The 17,819-nt window shown below is 48.8% G+C and overlaps 2 protein-coding genes across 5 annotated transcripts in view; one reads left to right on the plus strand and one right to left on the minus strand.

Moving 5' to 3' along the window:
- Positions 1 to 17,819, minus strand: part of LOC142575742 (uncharacterized) — a 379,986-nt gene that overhangs the window by 305,991 nt on the left and 56,176 nt on the right. The window lies entirely within an intron of this gene.
- On the plus strand, positions 10,106 to 12,994 carry LOC142575741 (glutathione S-transferase Mu 1-like). Its single transcript, XM_075685347.1, has 3 exons — positions 10,106 to 10,408; positions 10,914 to 11,340; positions 12,525 to 12,994. Exons 2-3 carry the CDS (start codon positions 10,949 to 10,951, stop codon positions 12,898 to 12,900), a joined length of 768 nt encoding a protein of 255 aa, XP_075541462.1. The 5' UTR covers positions 10,106 to 10,408; positions 10,914 to 10,948; the 3' UTR covers positions 12,901 to 12,994.

Here is a 17,819-nt window from a genome sequence, read left to right on the forward strand (position 1 = left end):
TTATTTATTATTATTTTTTGAGGCAATAGAGGCAAGGGACAAGCTGTCATCTGCTGCACTGAATACGAGTGATAGTACAAACAATGTTTTATCGACACATGACAAGCATTTATATACTTATATATATACACGGTGTACGCCCGAGTCGATTTCTTTTGTCAAAACTGTGTGTTTAGATACGCTTCGCGCGTACGCAACGTTGCACGTTCATTTCTTCTCTCCATGTAATGACCATAAAGAGAGGTCGATAATACTGAACTCCGCGAGCTGGAGCTGCTTCGTCATTGAAAAGATGTACATGGCTTGCGCTGCTAAGCACGATTGAGATCGCGGGATCAAATCCTGGCCGCGGTGGCCACATTTCTATAGGAGGCGAGATGCAAAAAAAAAAAAAAAAAGAACGCCTGTGTACCGTGCACTACAGGGTGCCCGTTAAAGAACCCCAGGTAGTAAAAATGAATCCGGAGCCCACCACTATGTATGGCGTGTTCATAATCAGATCGTGCAATGCCCCAGATTCTGTTTTTTTTTTTTTTTTAATCTTTGAAAAGGCGCTTAGAACGAGGGGCAGTGCGATGAAGGGAGACAAGATGCATGTGCAGTTTGTTAACTTAATCAATAAATATTTTATCTATAAAAGCTGACGCGCCATCCGAGTTCTGTGAAGGTGGATTACCAGCGAAGCTGTTCAGCACACAACATGGAGGTGACACCGAATTTACATCAAAGGTATGAGCAAATTTTATTGTATAATGGCGTTACAAAGGTGATACAATACAAAGGTTACAAATTTAACAAAGGTGATGGGAGAACGTTTTCTCAAACATTCTCGTATCACCTGCGTTATTAAATGCGTAAGCATTTCTATGCCTTCCCAACGAGAAATTAATCCCTCCCGTAAGACAATGAATGGCTTATACTCGGTTAAGTAATGGCTCATACTCCCGTAAGCAAGCAAAACAATTTTTTTTATCTTCCTGAGAGTCTGCTGATATTGAAAATGGTGCCTATTGATAATTAATCTACTGAAATTGCATATCCAAGTGATATGAGGTGTATAAGATTTTGCATAGGATGAAGCGATTTTGCATCAAATTCGGGAGCTGAGTTCTTGCCCACGCGGGTTTGTTGATGGACACGAAGAATCCACCGACCCCTGGCCATGAACAGCTCCGATGTAGAACGCGAGTGAAGACGTTCAAGTACCAATAGAAAAGTCGGCAACGTTTTGTTCGGCGGGAGTTAAATAGGAGAGCCGTTCCCTTTTAATTAGAAATAGCTGTACCGGGTCTTTATAATTGAAAATTGTGGAGCCGCACCGAAATTAAAGCGTGCTTCGCTTTTTGAGATCGATATAATGGGCGTTCGAAATTAAAAATAAAGCTGCGAGGTTACTCGTATGACCTGCGATAGAGGGGTAAACCGTGGCGAAACATCGGGTCCCTGCGAACGTTTATTCAAAACGCGCTGCAATTAAAAAAAAAAATCTCGGTGTGTTAAGTCAGTACGTTCTACTTCGCAAAACTTTTATACGATCTCCTAGTAAGTGTGGGGATGACTATGCGCGTCCCACAAAGGCAGCTTTCACCATTTCCTGTGTGTCTTGCATTGTTTGTAGCAAGGCAGAGTAGTCAAGTAACTGCGCGCATAACTGTTCCATGCATGCCTTGCGGAATGAGGTGTGTATAAGTAACCAGTCGTATAGTCTTTGACTCATCCGTCCCTATACTGGCATCTCTTTCTCTCTCCCTCTCTCTATCTAGGGTTGTCTGTCCCTGGAGGACGCAGCCAAAGAAGTCAGCGAGCACAAGATGCAGACGGGGTGGCAGAGTACTTTAGACCCTTTCGTAGCGTCTTCAGTGACCGGGTTTTAAATTTGTCTAGAAAGCGGTTCTTAAAAATAAAGTATTCTCCCTAACTTCATCGACAGTTCGCGTTCGTGACATATACCACTCCAGTTCAACCTACACCTGAAATAGCACGCTTTGCGCGTACCAATGCTGACATTTTTATCAGCTCACACGCACCAACACATACCCTGCGACAAGAATTAACACGGGCATGCCGAGCATATGGTACGGCGCTCCGATAACCTTGGGACATTCGACGGTGCGAAGTGCTTTCTGGTGTATCGATCATGCAATTCACTTCTCCCGCGAAAGAGAAAAATAAATCTTAATTCTATTCAGTATCGACAAAACATTGACTGACTGACTGACTGACTGACTGACTGACTGACTGACTGACTGACTGACTGACTGACTGACTGACTGACTGACTGACTGACTGACTGACTGACTGACTGACTGACTGATTGATTGACTCCGGCGCCCAATAGGAACACCGGATTAACCACACACGCCGGAGCGAAGAACTGTATAGTTTTGACCTCCTGGGGTTCTTTAACGCGCCCCTAAGCTCGACACACACACACACACACACACACACACACACACACACACACACACACACACACACACACGCACAGACATACAGACATACATATATATATATATATATAGACAGAGAGAGAACATTTGACCACCAGAGGTTCTTTAACGTGCACTTACAGCTAAGTACACCTTCGGCCAAGTTCTCCGTCCGAAATGCCGCTACGGTGGCTGGGAAACGAACCCGCGACCTCGCCCTCAGCAACAGAACGCCACAACCACGTGCCCGCGACACTCCGAAGGTCCGAAGGAGCGCCCACGCGCAAACGCAAGCGCAGCCAGCCTGCTTCGCTAAATAGATCTCGGGCTCTCTCATTATGTCCGCCCACTCAAGCCCCACGTCGCGCCGCCGTAAGTAAAACAAACAAGTGTCGCCAGGCGCCGCGCGCGTTCGTCGCCTATTATGGGAGAGAAAGCCCCACAGCGGCGCCCACCCACCCCGCTTCCCCGCTGGCTGCGCGGGCATTTATATATATATATATATATATATATATATATATATATATATATATAAATGCAGTATAAACGCTGTATATATATACAGCGTTCCGCGTAATGGATCCGGAGTCAAAGCTAGGCACTCTCGTATATCTCTATCTCCATCGAATTTATAGCTCTGTACGTTTACGTTTGACCTTTTTCCCCAGCGTGGCGCGGGTGAAGTTGCGTGGGAGCCAGTCAGTTGTGATTACGCTCATTCCGGTTCTCCCCATGTATGCCGCGATAGCAGCCCGAAAAAGGGAAGCCCCCTTCCTTCCTCCGTACCGCTCTCGACATCAAATCACCAGGGACGAAGTTTGGACGCGGTTGTCGCAAAACACAGAAAACGATATATGCGTCCCAGCGATAAAAAAGGAAGAAGAAACAGATACTGCTGAATGAGTCTAAAAGGGTATCGAGTTATTTTATCGCACGTCATGGCATTATTTTTTTTTTCAGGTCTATGAAAATTTCTTATTTACTCGAATACAACTCGCTGCGTGCTCTGCTCCGCTGTCACTCCCCCGACCCCGTCTATGTCCTTTAACCTGATATTTAGGCTAATGCAATCGCATACTCTTTGTTTCCGAATGTACGCTATTGCTCCTGGGGAAATCATTAAAACGAAACGAAACGAAGGGTGCAGTTAGAAACGCGCTCCAGCGAACCTAACGAAAATGCGCTATCCTGCGCTCAGTTTACCATCGCGAAAACTCCTACATGTCTCGCTCGGAGTTTGTAACATTCTTTTGTTTGCAGCACATCTAACCGACCTCCCCAACTTCGGCCACAGTGGGCGAGCGAACGAGGGGTTACATTCGAGCAAATACGGTGCATTTGAAAAAAAATGCATAAAAGAAATTCAATGGCGACTTAGCAGTATATGTGAGAGAAATGCGTTAGCACTACGTCATACCTCTTTGAGGTCCCGGATCCATCACTTATACCGCGTTCACCACATTGCAAAGTGTTGTCCAGGAGCTCACTAGACACACGCCCTGCCTCTTCGAGGAGCGAAGTGCAATTGGCGGCAGTTGGGAGCAGCAGACCACCGTCAGTTACACTGTAAGATATATATATATATATATATATATGCAAATGCCACGTAACTGGACAGAATCAAGGTAATGTCGTTTGCCGTCGCTTGGAGATACTCAGAATATTTCTTGCATGCCGCCTAATTCCTTAATTAGTCTTCAAATAATCAACTTCTCAAATATTATACTTAGATGAAAAGTGTCAATGAGAAAACTGTAGAGCAACATAAGAAAACTACTGATACAGCTTTACGTTGCTCAATACGTGCTACATATAAGTGTTTTTCCGAGCGTGAAAGAAGCCCGCGAATACACGCAAAATTACCACGCGACTGGCCGATCGAGGCACTTTGTGTGTAGTCGCGGGCTTCTTTCACACTCGGGAAAACACTTTTCTGTAGCGTCTGTTGGGCAACAGAAAGCTGTATCGGGAGTATTTCAGGTTGTTCTAAACAATTTTCTCATTGACGCTTTTCATCTAAGTATAATATTTGAGAAGAGGATTGATTAATTAAGACTAAGGTGACAAGATACCGCGTTTGAATGAAGAGGGGAAAAACAATTTAGGACGCCTGGTGCGAGTTTAATTGTCCAGAATTGCCTTACCGTGCCTTATGATCATCAATTCCCGTTAGGCATCTAGCAGTGGTTGGAGTGAAAGGAATCGTAATGTTTCGCGCGCAACTACGACGCCAGTTGGTTGTAATTCTGAGCATAACGAACTTCTATACTTCTCAATTCCTCTGTCACAATAGACAGAGTGAAACTGGCGATAGAGAGCGCAACAAATGACAAACTCAGTTGCGTGCAGCGTCGAGTACGCTGCACGTAACTGGTGATTCATAAACAAAGTAGGCCAGCGCTTATCTATGGCCGCTGATACGTGATCCCTTGGAAAGCGTTGCCTCTCCGTGCTTAGCTCAGCGTATGGGTCGCCGAGTGTTTACTGTCTAGACGACGCCGAAACAGGGCATCCGCTTTGACTGTTGCCGATGTTAATTAGGGCTCGGGCGAGTCACGATATTTCCCCTGGTGACGCGGAGAAGCTAGATAAGCTCACGTAGCTTAGAGAGAAAGAGGGAAGGAAAGAAGAGAGAGAGAAGCTCTTTTACGAAAAGCTGAAGAGGCTTGCCTCGCGAAACGCCTAGCATATGGTATACTCCATCGTGAATGCGACGATAAATAAAACCATACCCAAATGTCCTACGACACTTTGCACACACATAGCACGCACGCTACGAAACATATAAAATCAGAGCGTCTCGTTGAGACATGTGTCACGCAAAAATGAAAAGAAACAAAACAAAAAGAGCCAAGAAAGCCTTCATGGTTCGGGACGCACGGGCGGCAGCTGCGGTCCAAGCTCCAAGCACGTGTTGCAGCTCAAGGTGTGAACCCCGAGGTAGTTACGTTCAGCGCTGTCGTTAGGGGAAATCCTTTGGAGCGCAGAGAGGCTGCAATTGCAGTTTAACTGCGGCATATATCCTCTCGTACGTGGAGCTTAACGCCTTGAGAAGCAACGCGCAGGCTATGCGAGACGGACTGCTTGCCCGGCCCCGGGTTGATTTCGACCCGAAAGGGGTAATCTAACGCGCATGTAAACCAAATACGCTGGCGCCTTTGCATTCTGCCTCCATCGACATTCGGCCAGCGCCACCGGGAATCGATCCCGGGACTTTGTGCTCAGCAGGAGAATGTTCATGAGTCACCGCGGTGGCTCGAGTCACAGAAAAATTTTTCTTTTCTTTTTTTCTTCTTTGTTTTACTGCAATGCCTCACGCTGCGTGTTATGGACAGCCCATAAACAGAGGGGTTAGTCACGCAGACTCGCCTAGTGCTAATAGAGAGCGCAGAAGTGATCTTTAGTGGTACGTAGCACCTGGCTCATCTTTGACAACCGTTTGAGTTGCTTTCCATGTGTATAATGTATGTGCGTCCCGAAAATGTCGAGGCTCGATCGTTTTCGAATTAGCTCACACATGTACGCTGAGGCTGCAATGCATTCGGTAGGCAGCCTTTCTTTCAGGCCAAGTGCTGTGCTACCCGCCGTGGTTGCTCAGTGGCTATGGTGTTGAGCTGCTGAGCACGAGGTCGCGGGATCGAATCCCGGCCACGGCGGCCGCATTTCGATGGGGGCGAAATGCGAAAACACCCGTGTGCTTAGATTTAGGTGCACGTTAAAGAACCCCAGGTGGTCAAAATTTCCGGAGTCCTCCACTACGGCGTGCCTCATAATCAGAAAGTGGTTTTGGCACGTAAAACCCCAAATATTATTTAAGTGCTGTGCTGCTGCGCTCCGCGACCCCCATTTGCATAAAGCGAGCAGAGTGTGTTCGGCACAAAGAATTGCAATATCCTTGCGCTGCAATCATTCGCATAGGAGACGCAATCTAAAGACTCAGCTACGTACGTACGTACGTTCGCTCGTTCGCTCGCTCGCTCGTTCGTTCGTTCGTTCGCTCGCTCGCTCGCTCGCTCGCTCGCTCGTTCGTTCGTTCGTTCGCTCGTTCGCTCGCTCGCTCGCTCGCTCGCTCGTTCGTTCGGTCGTTCGTTCGTTCGCTCGTTCGCTCGCTCGCTCGTTCGTTCGTTCGTTCGTTCGCTCGCTCGTTCGTTCGTTCGCTCGTCCGTTCGCTCGCTCGCTCGTTCGTTCGTTCGGTCGTTCGTTCGTTCGTTCGTTCGTTCGTTCGTTCGTTCGTTCGTTCGTTCGTTCGCTCGTTCGTTCGTTCGTTCGTTCGCTCGCTCGCTCGCTCGCTCGCTCGTTCGTTCGTTCGTTCGTTCGTTCGCTCGCTCGCTCGCTCGTTCGTTCGTTCGTTCGCTCGCTCGTTCGTTCGTTCGTTCGTTCGTTTCAACAGCGCTTATTGTCACCATGACTGCTACTTTCTCGTCCACGTCCAGATAAATACCCAGATTTCCAAAACATTCGTTATCGCCTGTAACATGAAGGGGGTTTCCCCACATAAGACCTCATATTGTAGAGAAGTAAGCTTTCAAGGTCCCTGGTACGTATGCGCAGACGCGTTCGTGTCAACGTCGAAGTTTGCATATGCACACGATCTCTCGCAAAAGTCTATTAATTGGGAACTCTCACACGCATTCGAAACGCAAAATATTTTTGGCCCGTATTAACAAATATCGAAGAATCTAAGAATCTAACAACAATCTGAGAATGCGTTTAGCGTTCTGTGTTTGGAAAGCGGTTGCCTGTAGCACTATGTCGCACTATGTGTTACGGGTGGCTCTCCCCCTCACCGCTGTGCTTTACCCATGCCCCCTTTAAAGGCACGTTCACACCGAAGGCGGAGCGGACAAGCGGACAAGCGGATCGGGCCAAGCGGCCGCGGATTTTCCGCTTTGCGGGAAATGCGCGGCTGATTGGCCGGATCACGCCCGGACCGATTTTTTCCGCGCGGACAAGTTGGCCGCAGCCAATCAGAACCCGACACTGAGGAAGCGCTGATGAACGAATGCAAACGAATGTCTTTCTCTGGGCTTTTCGCTTCTGTTCTTGAAAAGCGTCAAAATGGCAAGTTGGGCCAGTTGGTTGGGATTCATAGTAAGGTTGGTTACAGCGCAACACAAGACAAGGACAAAAGAAGGTATAAAGCGACGACACGTCGCCGTGTCGTCGTTTTATACCTTCTTTTGTCCTTGTCTTGTGTTGTGCTGTAACAAAACTTGAAAAGCGACTAGACAAGGGGCGAGTAAAATGCCAACGATCTCGTCCTCTTCGTCTGAGCTCATGATTTTGCAGAAGTAGATAGCGGACGGGAGCGCGCCACCCCACGACGAAAAAAATATCGAAAGTGCGCGTACAAACCCAAAGTACCGCGAGATGGCGAAGCGTCCCTAAAATTGCTAAAGAAATTCCGAGACGCCCCGCCTTCCCTGCGATGCGGGCCGATAGGCAAGCCGTCCGGTGTGAACAGGCGCGCGCGCTCACCGCCTCGCCGCGTTGAAAATCCGCTTGGCCGCTTAGACGCTCCGCTTTCGGTGTGAATTTGCCTTAAGAGGAAGCTTTAGCTCGAGTGATCCTGTCTAAATACATGTAAAAGGAGAATTCGTTTTTCTCGGCAACCACTGCACCAAATTTGACGAGGTTTGTTGCATTTAAAAGACAAACGTAAAATCTAGTGACTGTTGGTTTCGAATTTTCGAGTTAGGTCGTCAATTTTTTATTAAAAAGTGGTAAAAATCGAAAATTTTCAAAAAACGAAACTATCAAGTTTACAACTCTGTAACTCAACCACTAAATATGATAATACAATTCTGTGAATTGCATCTAATAGTACATCTAAAGCGGACAAAATTGATATGTTACACATGAATATAAAAAAATTAATCATAGGGAAATATAACTTTTGCAAAACCGTTGTAACCAACGTAACAAATTCACATAAGATGTGAAATGACATATTGAATTTGTCCGCTTTGAATGATCTAATGGATGCCGTTTACAGAACCGCGATATCAGTTCTTGATGCAGAGGTATGAATTTGTAAACTTCGTGCTTCTATTTTTTTCGAACGGTCAAATATTTGAAAATCGTTTTAAGAAAATTTGGGCCCTAAATCGAAATTCCGCTTCCAACAGTCACTAGAATTTAACTTTCTCTTTCAAATGCAACAAATTTCATCAAAAGTGGTCCAGGGGTTATCTCATAAAAACGTTTTTGCGTTTTACATGTATTTGAATAGGCCGCGTCGGAGTTGGGCCCGAACTAAAGCTTCCCCTTAACACTCCCTCAAGGACCAGTTAGAAACCTCGCGCAGCACCTGCAGCCAAAGGCGCAACGTGACAGACGACAGCTTCTGCGCATTGGAACCAGTGGCTCAGCGTCTCAACGACAGGCGCCTCAAAACGCCAGCTGTAACGAGGGAAGAATCCGAGAACTCCCCCACTTTTATCATCATGTGCCACCGCACTGCACCACCAATACGACCACCACCGTATACCACCATGTGGTTTTAATGCGATTAACATTACTAGGGTACACTTGACGCCCTTTCTGGGAGCCGCCTGTCTTATTTGTCGGTGTCACCAACCATTTCCCTGCCAACTTGGGTCACTGGGTAGTCTACGGTGTAATAGTTGGAGCATCGCGGTGCTGATAGATTGATTGATTGATTGATTGATTGATTGATTGATTGATTGATTGATTGATTGATTGATTGATTGATTGATTGATTGATTGATTGATAACTGTATTATTCCACCAAACTAGGGTGCCCGCCTCTTACTCTACACGCAGGTAGGAGGGAAGTGCGAAGCAGTCCCCGCGCGGGTACGTGGCGGTGCGTTTGCGCCGTTCATAAGTTTCCCCGTTACCCGCCACAACTTGTGTCACTGGATATGTGACAACTGGCTATGCGACGCTTTTCAGCGAATCTCTCTCGCCACAACTTCGATCGATGCCTGCGCGAAACTGCATGTGCCAGCATTTCTGTGAACCTTTTTGATGTCAATTTCTGTCGCTGGGTATGTTTAACTGTTTAACTGGGTATGTGCCGTGCCGCTCTTTAACGAACATCGTTCATCCCAACCTGGGTCGCTGGGGCTGACGTACTAGCGAATGCTGCAAGGAACAGCAGCGGGAGACGATGCAGTGCCGTTCATTAGTGTTGCCGAAATGGTGTACATTTCGTCGTAAATTGGGCGCACGTGGAGAAAATGCATACCGTGTGTGAAATAAGTCTACACGAGTAGACGCGCATGCGCTGGCATTCAGCCAACGTCCGAACCATTTCCACATTGTACCATTTCCACGTTCTTCCTCTTTCCTTTGTTTTTTTGTTTTTTTTTCTCTTTATTTTTTTTTTACTCACTCCTTGCTGTCTGCTGCCTTTTGGACCTTCTGGTTATTAGGGCCAGTCAAGCTGCTTTTCTTTAGCAACTTTTTTCGTAATGCCTTGGCACTTTGTACCCCTTGTTTTCATGAATAAAGGTATTATTATTATCCTTCCTTCGCCGGGTCCTGCCTGCCTGCTGCTCTCGCGGCGGCCTTGAACGTACAGCGCGCATAGAGGCATGTCGAGCGTTGCTGCCGAAGGGAGTGGAGAAGAGCGGGGAAGGAGGAATCTGGGAGAGGGCATTTTTTTTTTTTTTTTGTCTTACAGGTCCTTTTATTACGTCCTCGTCGCACAGCCGGTTGCTCCCAGAAGACTGCTGCCGCTCTCAAACGCCGATAGCGCGGAAATCTACAAACGCCTGATAAGCGGCTCTTCGCGCGGAAGCCGTACCACGGGCGGCGGCGAGATCTGCGAAATCGACAGCGACCTTCCGTGTGTGTGAGGACGGTTTGCTGGAGAGAGCGGCCCGGGGTGAGAAAGGTGTATTGAATCCTGCTCTAGCAAGCGACGGCCTCGAAGCAAAAAAAGCCGAGCGGTGTGGTTCGGGCGTCGCGACCTGTGAACGGACGGAAAGCTTCGTTCGAGTGTGGCAGAGGTAAGTGCTGTTTACGGCTGTCGAACCATACAGCGGGGAAGCAGAATGCCGATGTGCAAAATGGATAAATGTAAGTAGCTCTTGAAGGTAAAGTCATTATAGCCAACCTCCCGGGACGTATGGATAGTTTCCTTCTAAGTACTTTTTATCGAAAAACAGATCGCCGTAACCTGCAGTAATATCAGATTCAAATGCAGGTATCAGCTTCCTTTTAATTATTTTTTCTCAAGTTTGCCAGACGAGAGCGGCAGAAGGTTAGATAGAGAGATTAAATTAATTTTGCAGGCATGGGATGGGTTCGGCTGATGCGCAGAGCAGTGGTAATTCGAGATCTATTTGGAGGGGCATTCGTCCTGTAGTGGGTTTCAGGGTTGTGGTGGGAAGCGGCTGATTCGGACAGAGAATTCGGACAGACACCGCTAACCGCAGTGGTTAGCGGTTAATTTCGGACAGAGAAAATGCGGCGAGTTGTCTCAAAGACACCCGTGTATACCGACATTCGCAGAACAACAGCGGGATTACGGAACCGAGCGAGACGTGATGCCAGCCAACAGCAGCAAGGACCAGAAGACCGGCAAGCCCGGGAAGGTGATCTTGGGCTACTGGGCCAACATCCGGGGCATCGTCGAGCCCATCCGGTGCATGCTGGAGTACGCCGGAGTGCCGTACGAGTACAAGACGTACCCGTGGCTGGACAAGCCCACTCCGCAGGAGAGCAAAGCCATGTGGCTGCAGGAGAAGGCGGCGCTGGCCGAGAGGGGATTCGCCTTTCCCAACCTGCCGTACCTGGTCGACGGCGAAGACGCCAAGATCGTCCAGAGCCTGGCCATCATGCGCTACTTGGCTCGCAAGCACGGCCTCGCCGTGCCGGACTCGAAGCCCGCCTTGGCCGCTCGCGTCGACATGCTCGAAGGACAGATCAACGAGCTCAGGCGAGTGGACGGTGTGGCGGAAGCGACGCTGTTTTTTAGACGCGCTATATAGTCGATTGGTGGTCATTAACGTGAGTCATTCGCGAGTCATCAACCAGTGCAAAATCGAACGGAACGCCAAGCGAAGACGCAGACAGCGCGAACGGTGGCTATAGATGAAATTTTCCTAACACCGAGCTTTACGCTAAGCAATTACAGACCTGGCATTACGAGAGAAAGGAAATTCTAGCGTTTATATTTCTTTTTTTTTTCTTTTCAGTATATTTTCTTGCGCAATGAAGCCACACGACGCGAATTCATTTAAGAGCCATCGTATTTGCCACCGCGTGTGGACCACCAAACAAAGCGGCCCTTGCTTTCTTGCCGAAGTTAATCAGTGATTGGAATCAGCTTCCCCTCTCCGTTGCTGTCGGAGAAGGTAGCGTGTCGTTCGAAAGAGCCATCACGAACCACTTTTTCTAATTATATGCACTTGACTTTCGTCTTCCTTTTTTTGTTTCTGTTGTTCCTTGTACAGCAATCATGTACCCAATTTCCTGCAACGCTCTCTGCGCCTTGGAGGTAATGAACAAAAAATAATAATAACGCGCGCGTGCCAGTTATAATATGACTGGATAAGAGTATAGGCTTGGGCTGGTTGGTAATACATAGTTGCACTGGAAGCTTAGCGCAGGAAGGACGAACGACAAAGGCGAGGCAGCACAAGCGCTTGGACTGTCTCGCCTTTGTCGTTCGCCCTTTCCCGCGCTATGCTTTCAGTATAATCTGACTGAGCTACTCTATACCTTTCTTTGTGACACCAACAGAAGCGGTGCTAATGCAGTCATCACCTTCTTCTTTGACGCTAACTGCCTGGAAGACCGACCTGTTAGAAGCGTTTTTGTAGCATCTGTCGTCTTTTTGTACGTTGCTCGCTTTTGCGCTGGAAATATGAATAAACGAAGGTGGCGGGAGCGGGGGGTGACGATGCTTTCCGCATCCTCACCACCCAGCGCTGCTCGCCCCCCAACAGTTGTGCAAGACCAACTGTCCCAACAGTTCGCCCCCCTAAAGCTTGTCTCGTTTCCTTCATTCCGGCATCCTGTGAATGGAAATTCGCGCATAACGGGAAGGTGGCTAAAAACTCTCTATCACGCCTAATCGACGATACATCTCTCCGTCTGCGAACGAACGCTTTCGCGCAGGTGGTACCTGATCTTCTACTGCTGGGAGGACTACGTCGCGACCCTGAAGGGCGACTTCGCCGAGGCCCTGCCCGGACAGCTGGAGCTGCTGTCACGCAGCCTGGCCGACCGCAAGTGGCTCGCCGGCGATCAGATCACCCACGTGGACTTCATGCTGTATGAGCTGCTCGATCAGTTTTTGCTCTTCAAACCGGGCTGCCTGAACGAGCACGCCAACTTGAAGGCGTACGTGGAGAGATTCCGCCAGCTGACGCCCATCAAGGCGTACCTGTCCTCGGACAGGTTCCAGCCCTGGCCAGTGTTCCTGCCGGTGGCCAAGCGCTGGGGATGCGGCAAGCCTCCGGCGAGCCTCGTAGGCAAGCACGCGAAAGCCTGAAGAAAGCTTTCTTCTCCCCTCTCTTCTTTATGAAGGCAGATTGTGTTGGCGTGTTCAGAAATTGGATATTAAAATTTTCTTCGCCTGTCTGGAATTTCCCCAAAAGTGTGCTAGGCTTTTCTTTCCCTCTTACTTTATTACTCACAGTGACGAGAGAGAGAGCAAAAGATAAATGAAAGGTAGGGAGGTTAACCAGGACTGAGCCTCGTTGGCTACCCTACACTATGGAAAGGGAAATGGGGGCAGAAAGATTAAAAGAAGAAGAGAAAGTGCACTGGGGGATATCATTCGGCCACACAGTCCGCATCACAGATGGTCACTCAATCCGGTAGCTTTCACATATCGCAGCAGCGCTTTTGTGGCTTTTTGTAGCTGCGATGACTCATCACTATGAGTATAGCAACTCACAGTGACGAAGTGCTCACATTGCTAGCAGACGGTGCAACCCTAAAGGCTTCGTCCCTTGACGGTGACCAATAAGCACCCGTTAATGCACTAAGATCAACATGGGCGAACTTTAGGACGAGGACCGAGGGTAGAAACGAATAGACGGGACAGCGCTCGGTTATCGTCTGCGGACTTTGTCTCCTAACATTCGTGCTTGTCTTCATGCGTGCACCAACCAAGTTCGAAGCGCAAAAAAAGAGCTTCGTCATTGCGACCAGCTCGTGACGGAATGCGAAAAAAAAAAACACGCGGAGACGACGAATATTTTCGTCTTAATTCCTTCAAGCACCGGTCGTAGTAATGCATAACCAACACGCCAACAGAAAGAACTGCAAGTAATCTGCTGTTTGCGAGTAACCATATGCTGTCAAAGGATAATGAAGCCAGGAAAAGCGCATGGAGAAAATTTTAAGCATGAAATACTTGTAGCTCCCGTTGTCGGCGACCTTCAAGTGACCTTGAGCCAAAAGCCAAGGCCGTCGTCGCGGCACTCAAACGAGAACATCGGGAAAACGGGAAGTTCCGAGAATAAAACGAGATCATCCAGACAACCAGACAAGAACGCATTACACACGCTAGTTACTTACCAAACAAGCTACAAGAAATGTTGCTTCCGAGTTCTTCCTAATCTTTGTTCACAATATGACTCGAGCTGTAAGCCCTAGTACGCTGAAGATTTATCTGTCAATTCCAATAGCAACGTTCAAACGGCAGATAAAGGGCACTATATACACTTGAATGTCATCTTTTGGAGCTGAGTGCTCTTTTCAACGCCAACGGTCCGCGAGTTCCGCGGCGCGTCCGGCATCGTCCGGGGCGCACCGAATGGCCGTTTGACCGAGACGATACTTGCAATGAGGTTCTGTCTGTGCCAGGAAACCACTGCGTTTATATGGAGCAGTGCAACAGTATAGAGTGGTGCGGAGTGGTGTAGTGGGGTGTGCCGTTGCGAACATGCGCTATACGCCCATTTTATGATTGTGGCTAGTACCATCTCCAACCAATCTGCTTTGCCGCTAGCCATTTCATGCTTACATGTACTCTCGATTACGGGAGAGCCAGCATATATCTTGCTGCTTCTTTATTTGAAATGTAGAAATCATAAGCTAAAGGAAAATGAAAGTCCATGGACGAAAAGGACAAGCAACTCAATCGCCGCCGGTGGGAGCCGCACCCACCTTCACGTCCTCCGCAAACAACAAATAATTTTCACTATATGCTTGTCTTGGCTTGATTATCTGTTGGCTTCGTGTGGTTATGGCACATTGCAGTTATTTCGTGCGTTTATTATACGGCGATATGCGCCGCAGTTATTCAGCGCGCAAACAGTCGTTAATCTGCGAAGCCGGAAAGGGATTACGCGAACAAAACGAAATGACGCTGCAGAAGGCGGAAGGACGTAAAAATATAAACAGAGAAGCGCTCGTCTGCGCTCTGTTCGCTGACGCTAGCGCACAGGCGGCAAGCGAGGCTGCAAGTGAAAGCCCGCTGGAGGCAGATGATAAACGTTCGCTCGGGAAAAACTTTCGGCGGTCAAACTCGCAGCCCCTTCGCGGTCGAGGAGGAAAAACAAACACGGGAAGCCAACTCAGCTTATCGAAGCCATCCGTCGGTCTCTAAAGCACTTCGCTGTGGACTGCAGTAAGCCGCTCCGCGCTCGCAATTTCGCCATTATGCGGGCGTACTGCGGTGCTTTGCCGTTGCCGAATGACGGCGGAACTGCTTGCTTCTCGTAAACTGTCAGTCTAATCTGTCTGTACTGACAGAAGCAGGTGCCCTTGGGAACGATGAATGTTTTGTTGTCGTTCTCACGCATGCCTGCGAGCACTCGAACAAAAAAAAAAAAATGTCTGCGGCGCTGTAGTTTTGTTCAGATTTTTTCGTCGCTTGGCGTCCTGTTTCCGACAGTGCTATCACAAAGGGCATGCCATAGTTGTGTGCGGAAATTATTTGCGTCTCCTCGCCACACCCTGAGGCTCGCTCGTTTACTCACTCACTCACTCACTCACTCACTCGCTCACTCAGAGACACATAGGCAGACACCACGAGCATCGAATGATTGACAGGTGACGTGTGTAGTCTAGTCTCATCTAGTTTGGTCCGGTGCAGCCTCTTAACTGCTGGGCGGCGCTCTGCCGATAGCAGGACGCGTCACATTGACATTGATGCAATGCGTCGTATAGTGCCGTGCCGTGCGCGGGAGTGGGGGGTGGTTAGGTTACGCATAGCACGCTGATTGGCGTAGCGCACGCACTTGTGCGCAGTTGTAAACATTGCTGCGGCGCCCGCTCGGCCTCTACGGTATTCTGCTGCTGCGCACGAAGGTCGCGTCGCGGCTGGGTGGAATTCGTTTCCAGGGGCCAAATATTCTAAACGTCAGATACATTGGGATTTTAGCTCATTTACATCTTAATCTATAATCTCGCCTAACACTACACGCAGAGACACTGGTGTATTCCAGGGCCTCGTATACAAATTACTGATTTCAACCGATGCGCTAGTATGGCCCCAAACATACTATGCAGGTTTAAACTATCGGATGAAAATATATACGTGCTTTGTAAAACAATGGTGCATTTGCAAATGCTGTTGGATGTACTGGGTTCTTCTTTTTTTTTCTTCGATGATTTTTTCATTGAAGTCGTAGTTTGGTGCACACTGTATATTTTATCGATGGTGCTCTATGTGAGTATTGATGCATCGTTTCATTTGCTTTAAAAGCTGCCGTAACGTAGCTTTTATCCCACCTTTGACAGGAAAGAATACCGTTCTGCGCATGCGCCGTGCACTTCCTTTCCTTCTTTCCCCTCCCACTTCCCTTCCCACTTCAGGGGATAAAAGCTATATCACACCGCCCCCAAATAAACGTCTTCTATGTGAGAGCTGTCTGTGCCTCGTTCGGGCGGCGTGCCGGTGGCTATGCTACACAATTAATGATGGCTCTGCGTGCCCTCTTGGGGACTGGCACGTTGGTACATGCTGAAATGCGACGTCGTGAGATAACGTTTTTTCGTGCGGTGACACGCGCGCGGTACATCTTGCGGTATACAGGTGTGCTGCGCGGCGTCGAGTGTGTACCTCACACGGACAAAAGCGCGCGCTAGCTACGCCTATATATATATATATATATATATATATATATATATATATATATATATATATATATATATATATATATATATATATATATATATCAGGGACAGTATAGTGAAACTCATAAGAGACAAGCAGTGCTGAATGTTTGTACACAGCGATGGGTGTTATTACATTTTTTTTCCTACACACTCTCGGGTGCCTCGGAAAAGTGCGTAGTGATCGGTGGCGCGGCGTTTGTCGTAACAGGTCTCACAGGTTTCTTTGCTGGGTTGAGTCGCTTGCTAACTCGTTTCATTGCTTATTCGTTCGTTTTGTTGTTTGTTTGCTTCCTTAGTCTTTCTTTGTTTAATAATAAAAAAAAAGCCTAGTCTGTTCGGCAAGGTCAGAGCAGGCGGGATTCCCACATACATCGCTGTTCCGTGAAGTAGACAAACGTGATTCCACGGTTTGTTTATTTGTCGTTTAGTGCTCCCCCTCCCCCCCTCCCCCACACACACACACGAAAAAAAGGAAAAACCCAAATAGTTCATGTTGACGCCAACCAAGATGAACACGCCCCCTCGCTCTCGGTGCCACCCTCCCCAGCAGATCGGCGCGACCCAGGTCGCATCGTGCGCACCGTTACCGCACCCGCGCTGCGGGTGGCGTCCGTATCGAATGCGACGCGCTACGCGCCGCCAGATCATCCGTCAACGCCCGTATGGCAGCCGGGTCGCGACCCCGCTGTCGTCGCGTCGCATCTCTTCCCGCTTTTCGCTCATTCGCGCATGTAGGTTTAGGTCGCGCGTATATGTGTACATCGATGGCTGAGGCGGCGGGCAGCCGCCACGGTTGAAGACTGGAGAGGGGGGGGGGGGTCTGTAAGAGAGGGATAGAGAGTATAGCCAGGGACGAAAACAAAAATCAAGCGCCGAACTTCCGACAGCGTGCTTCTGAAGGCGGCGGATTCCAGTAGCGCGGGGCAATCGTTGGTCGACCCCATGCGGCGCCCACCCGTTTTTTTCGTGCGGGTCTGCGTTTGGGTCGCGGGGCCGCTGTACCCGTGTTGGATGAGACAAGCGCTGCTACTCTCTTTCCATTGCCGTGCGGAACGCGGTCTTCGCAGCGTCAACCGTTTGCCGGAAGGCTTCCTTCGGCGCTCGTGCCCTGCAGTTCGCGAACAGACAAAGAAAGCGCAGTGGAGGTTGCGGTTAGTTCTCGCTGTGCTCTCGTTAGTGGGTTGTTCGGTGACCTTCGTTTGCATTGTATGAGTGCGAGAAAACGTCGAAAGGACGTCATTCTTAGCAACTTCCAAATATTGATGGGATTACCGCTCGAGCGCGTGTGCGTCAGACAATGCTCGCATATTTACCCACGCGACAACGCACCTGGCGGGC

This window comes from Dermacentor variabilis, chromosome 3, assembly GCF_050947875.1.
Source record: "Dermacentor variabilis isolate Ectoservices chromosome 3, ASM5094787v1, whole genome shotgun sequence".
In the NCBI taxonomy this organism is placed as follows: Eukaryota; Metazoa; Arthropoda; class Arachnida; order Ixodida; family Ixodidae; genus Dermacentor; species Dermacentor variabilis.

What these genes read in the sequence shown, in the direction of transcription:
- LOC142575741 (XM_075685347.1), top strand. Translation starts at nt 10,949, where the DNA reads ATGCCAGCCAACAGCAGCAAGGACCAGAAGACCGGCAAGCCCGGGAAG. An exon ending in GGACAGATCAACGAGCTCAG is followed by an intron (nt 11,341 to 12,524) that starts GCGAGTGGACGG and finishes GCTTTCGCGCAG; the next exon opens with GTGGTACCTGATCTTCTACT.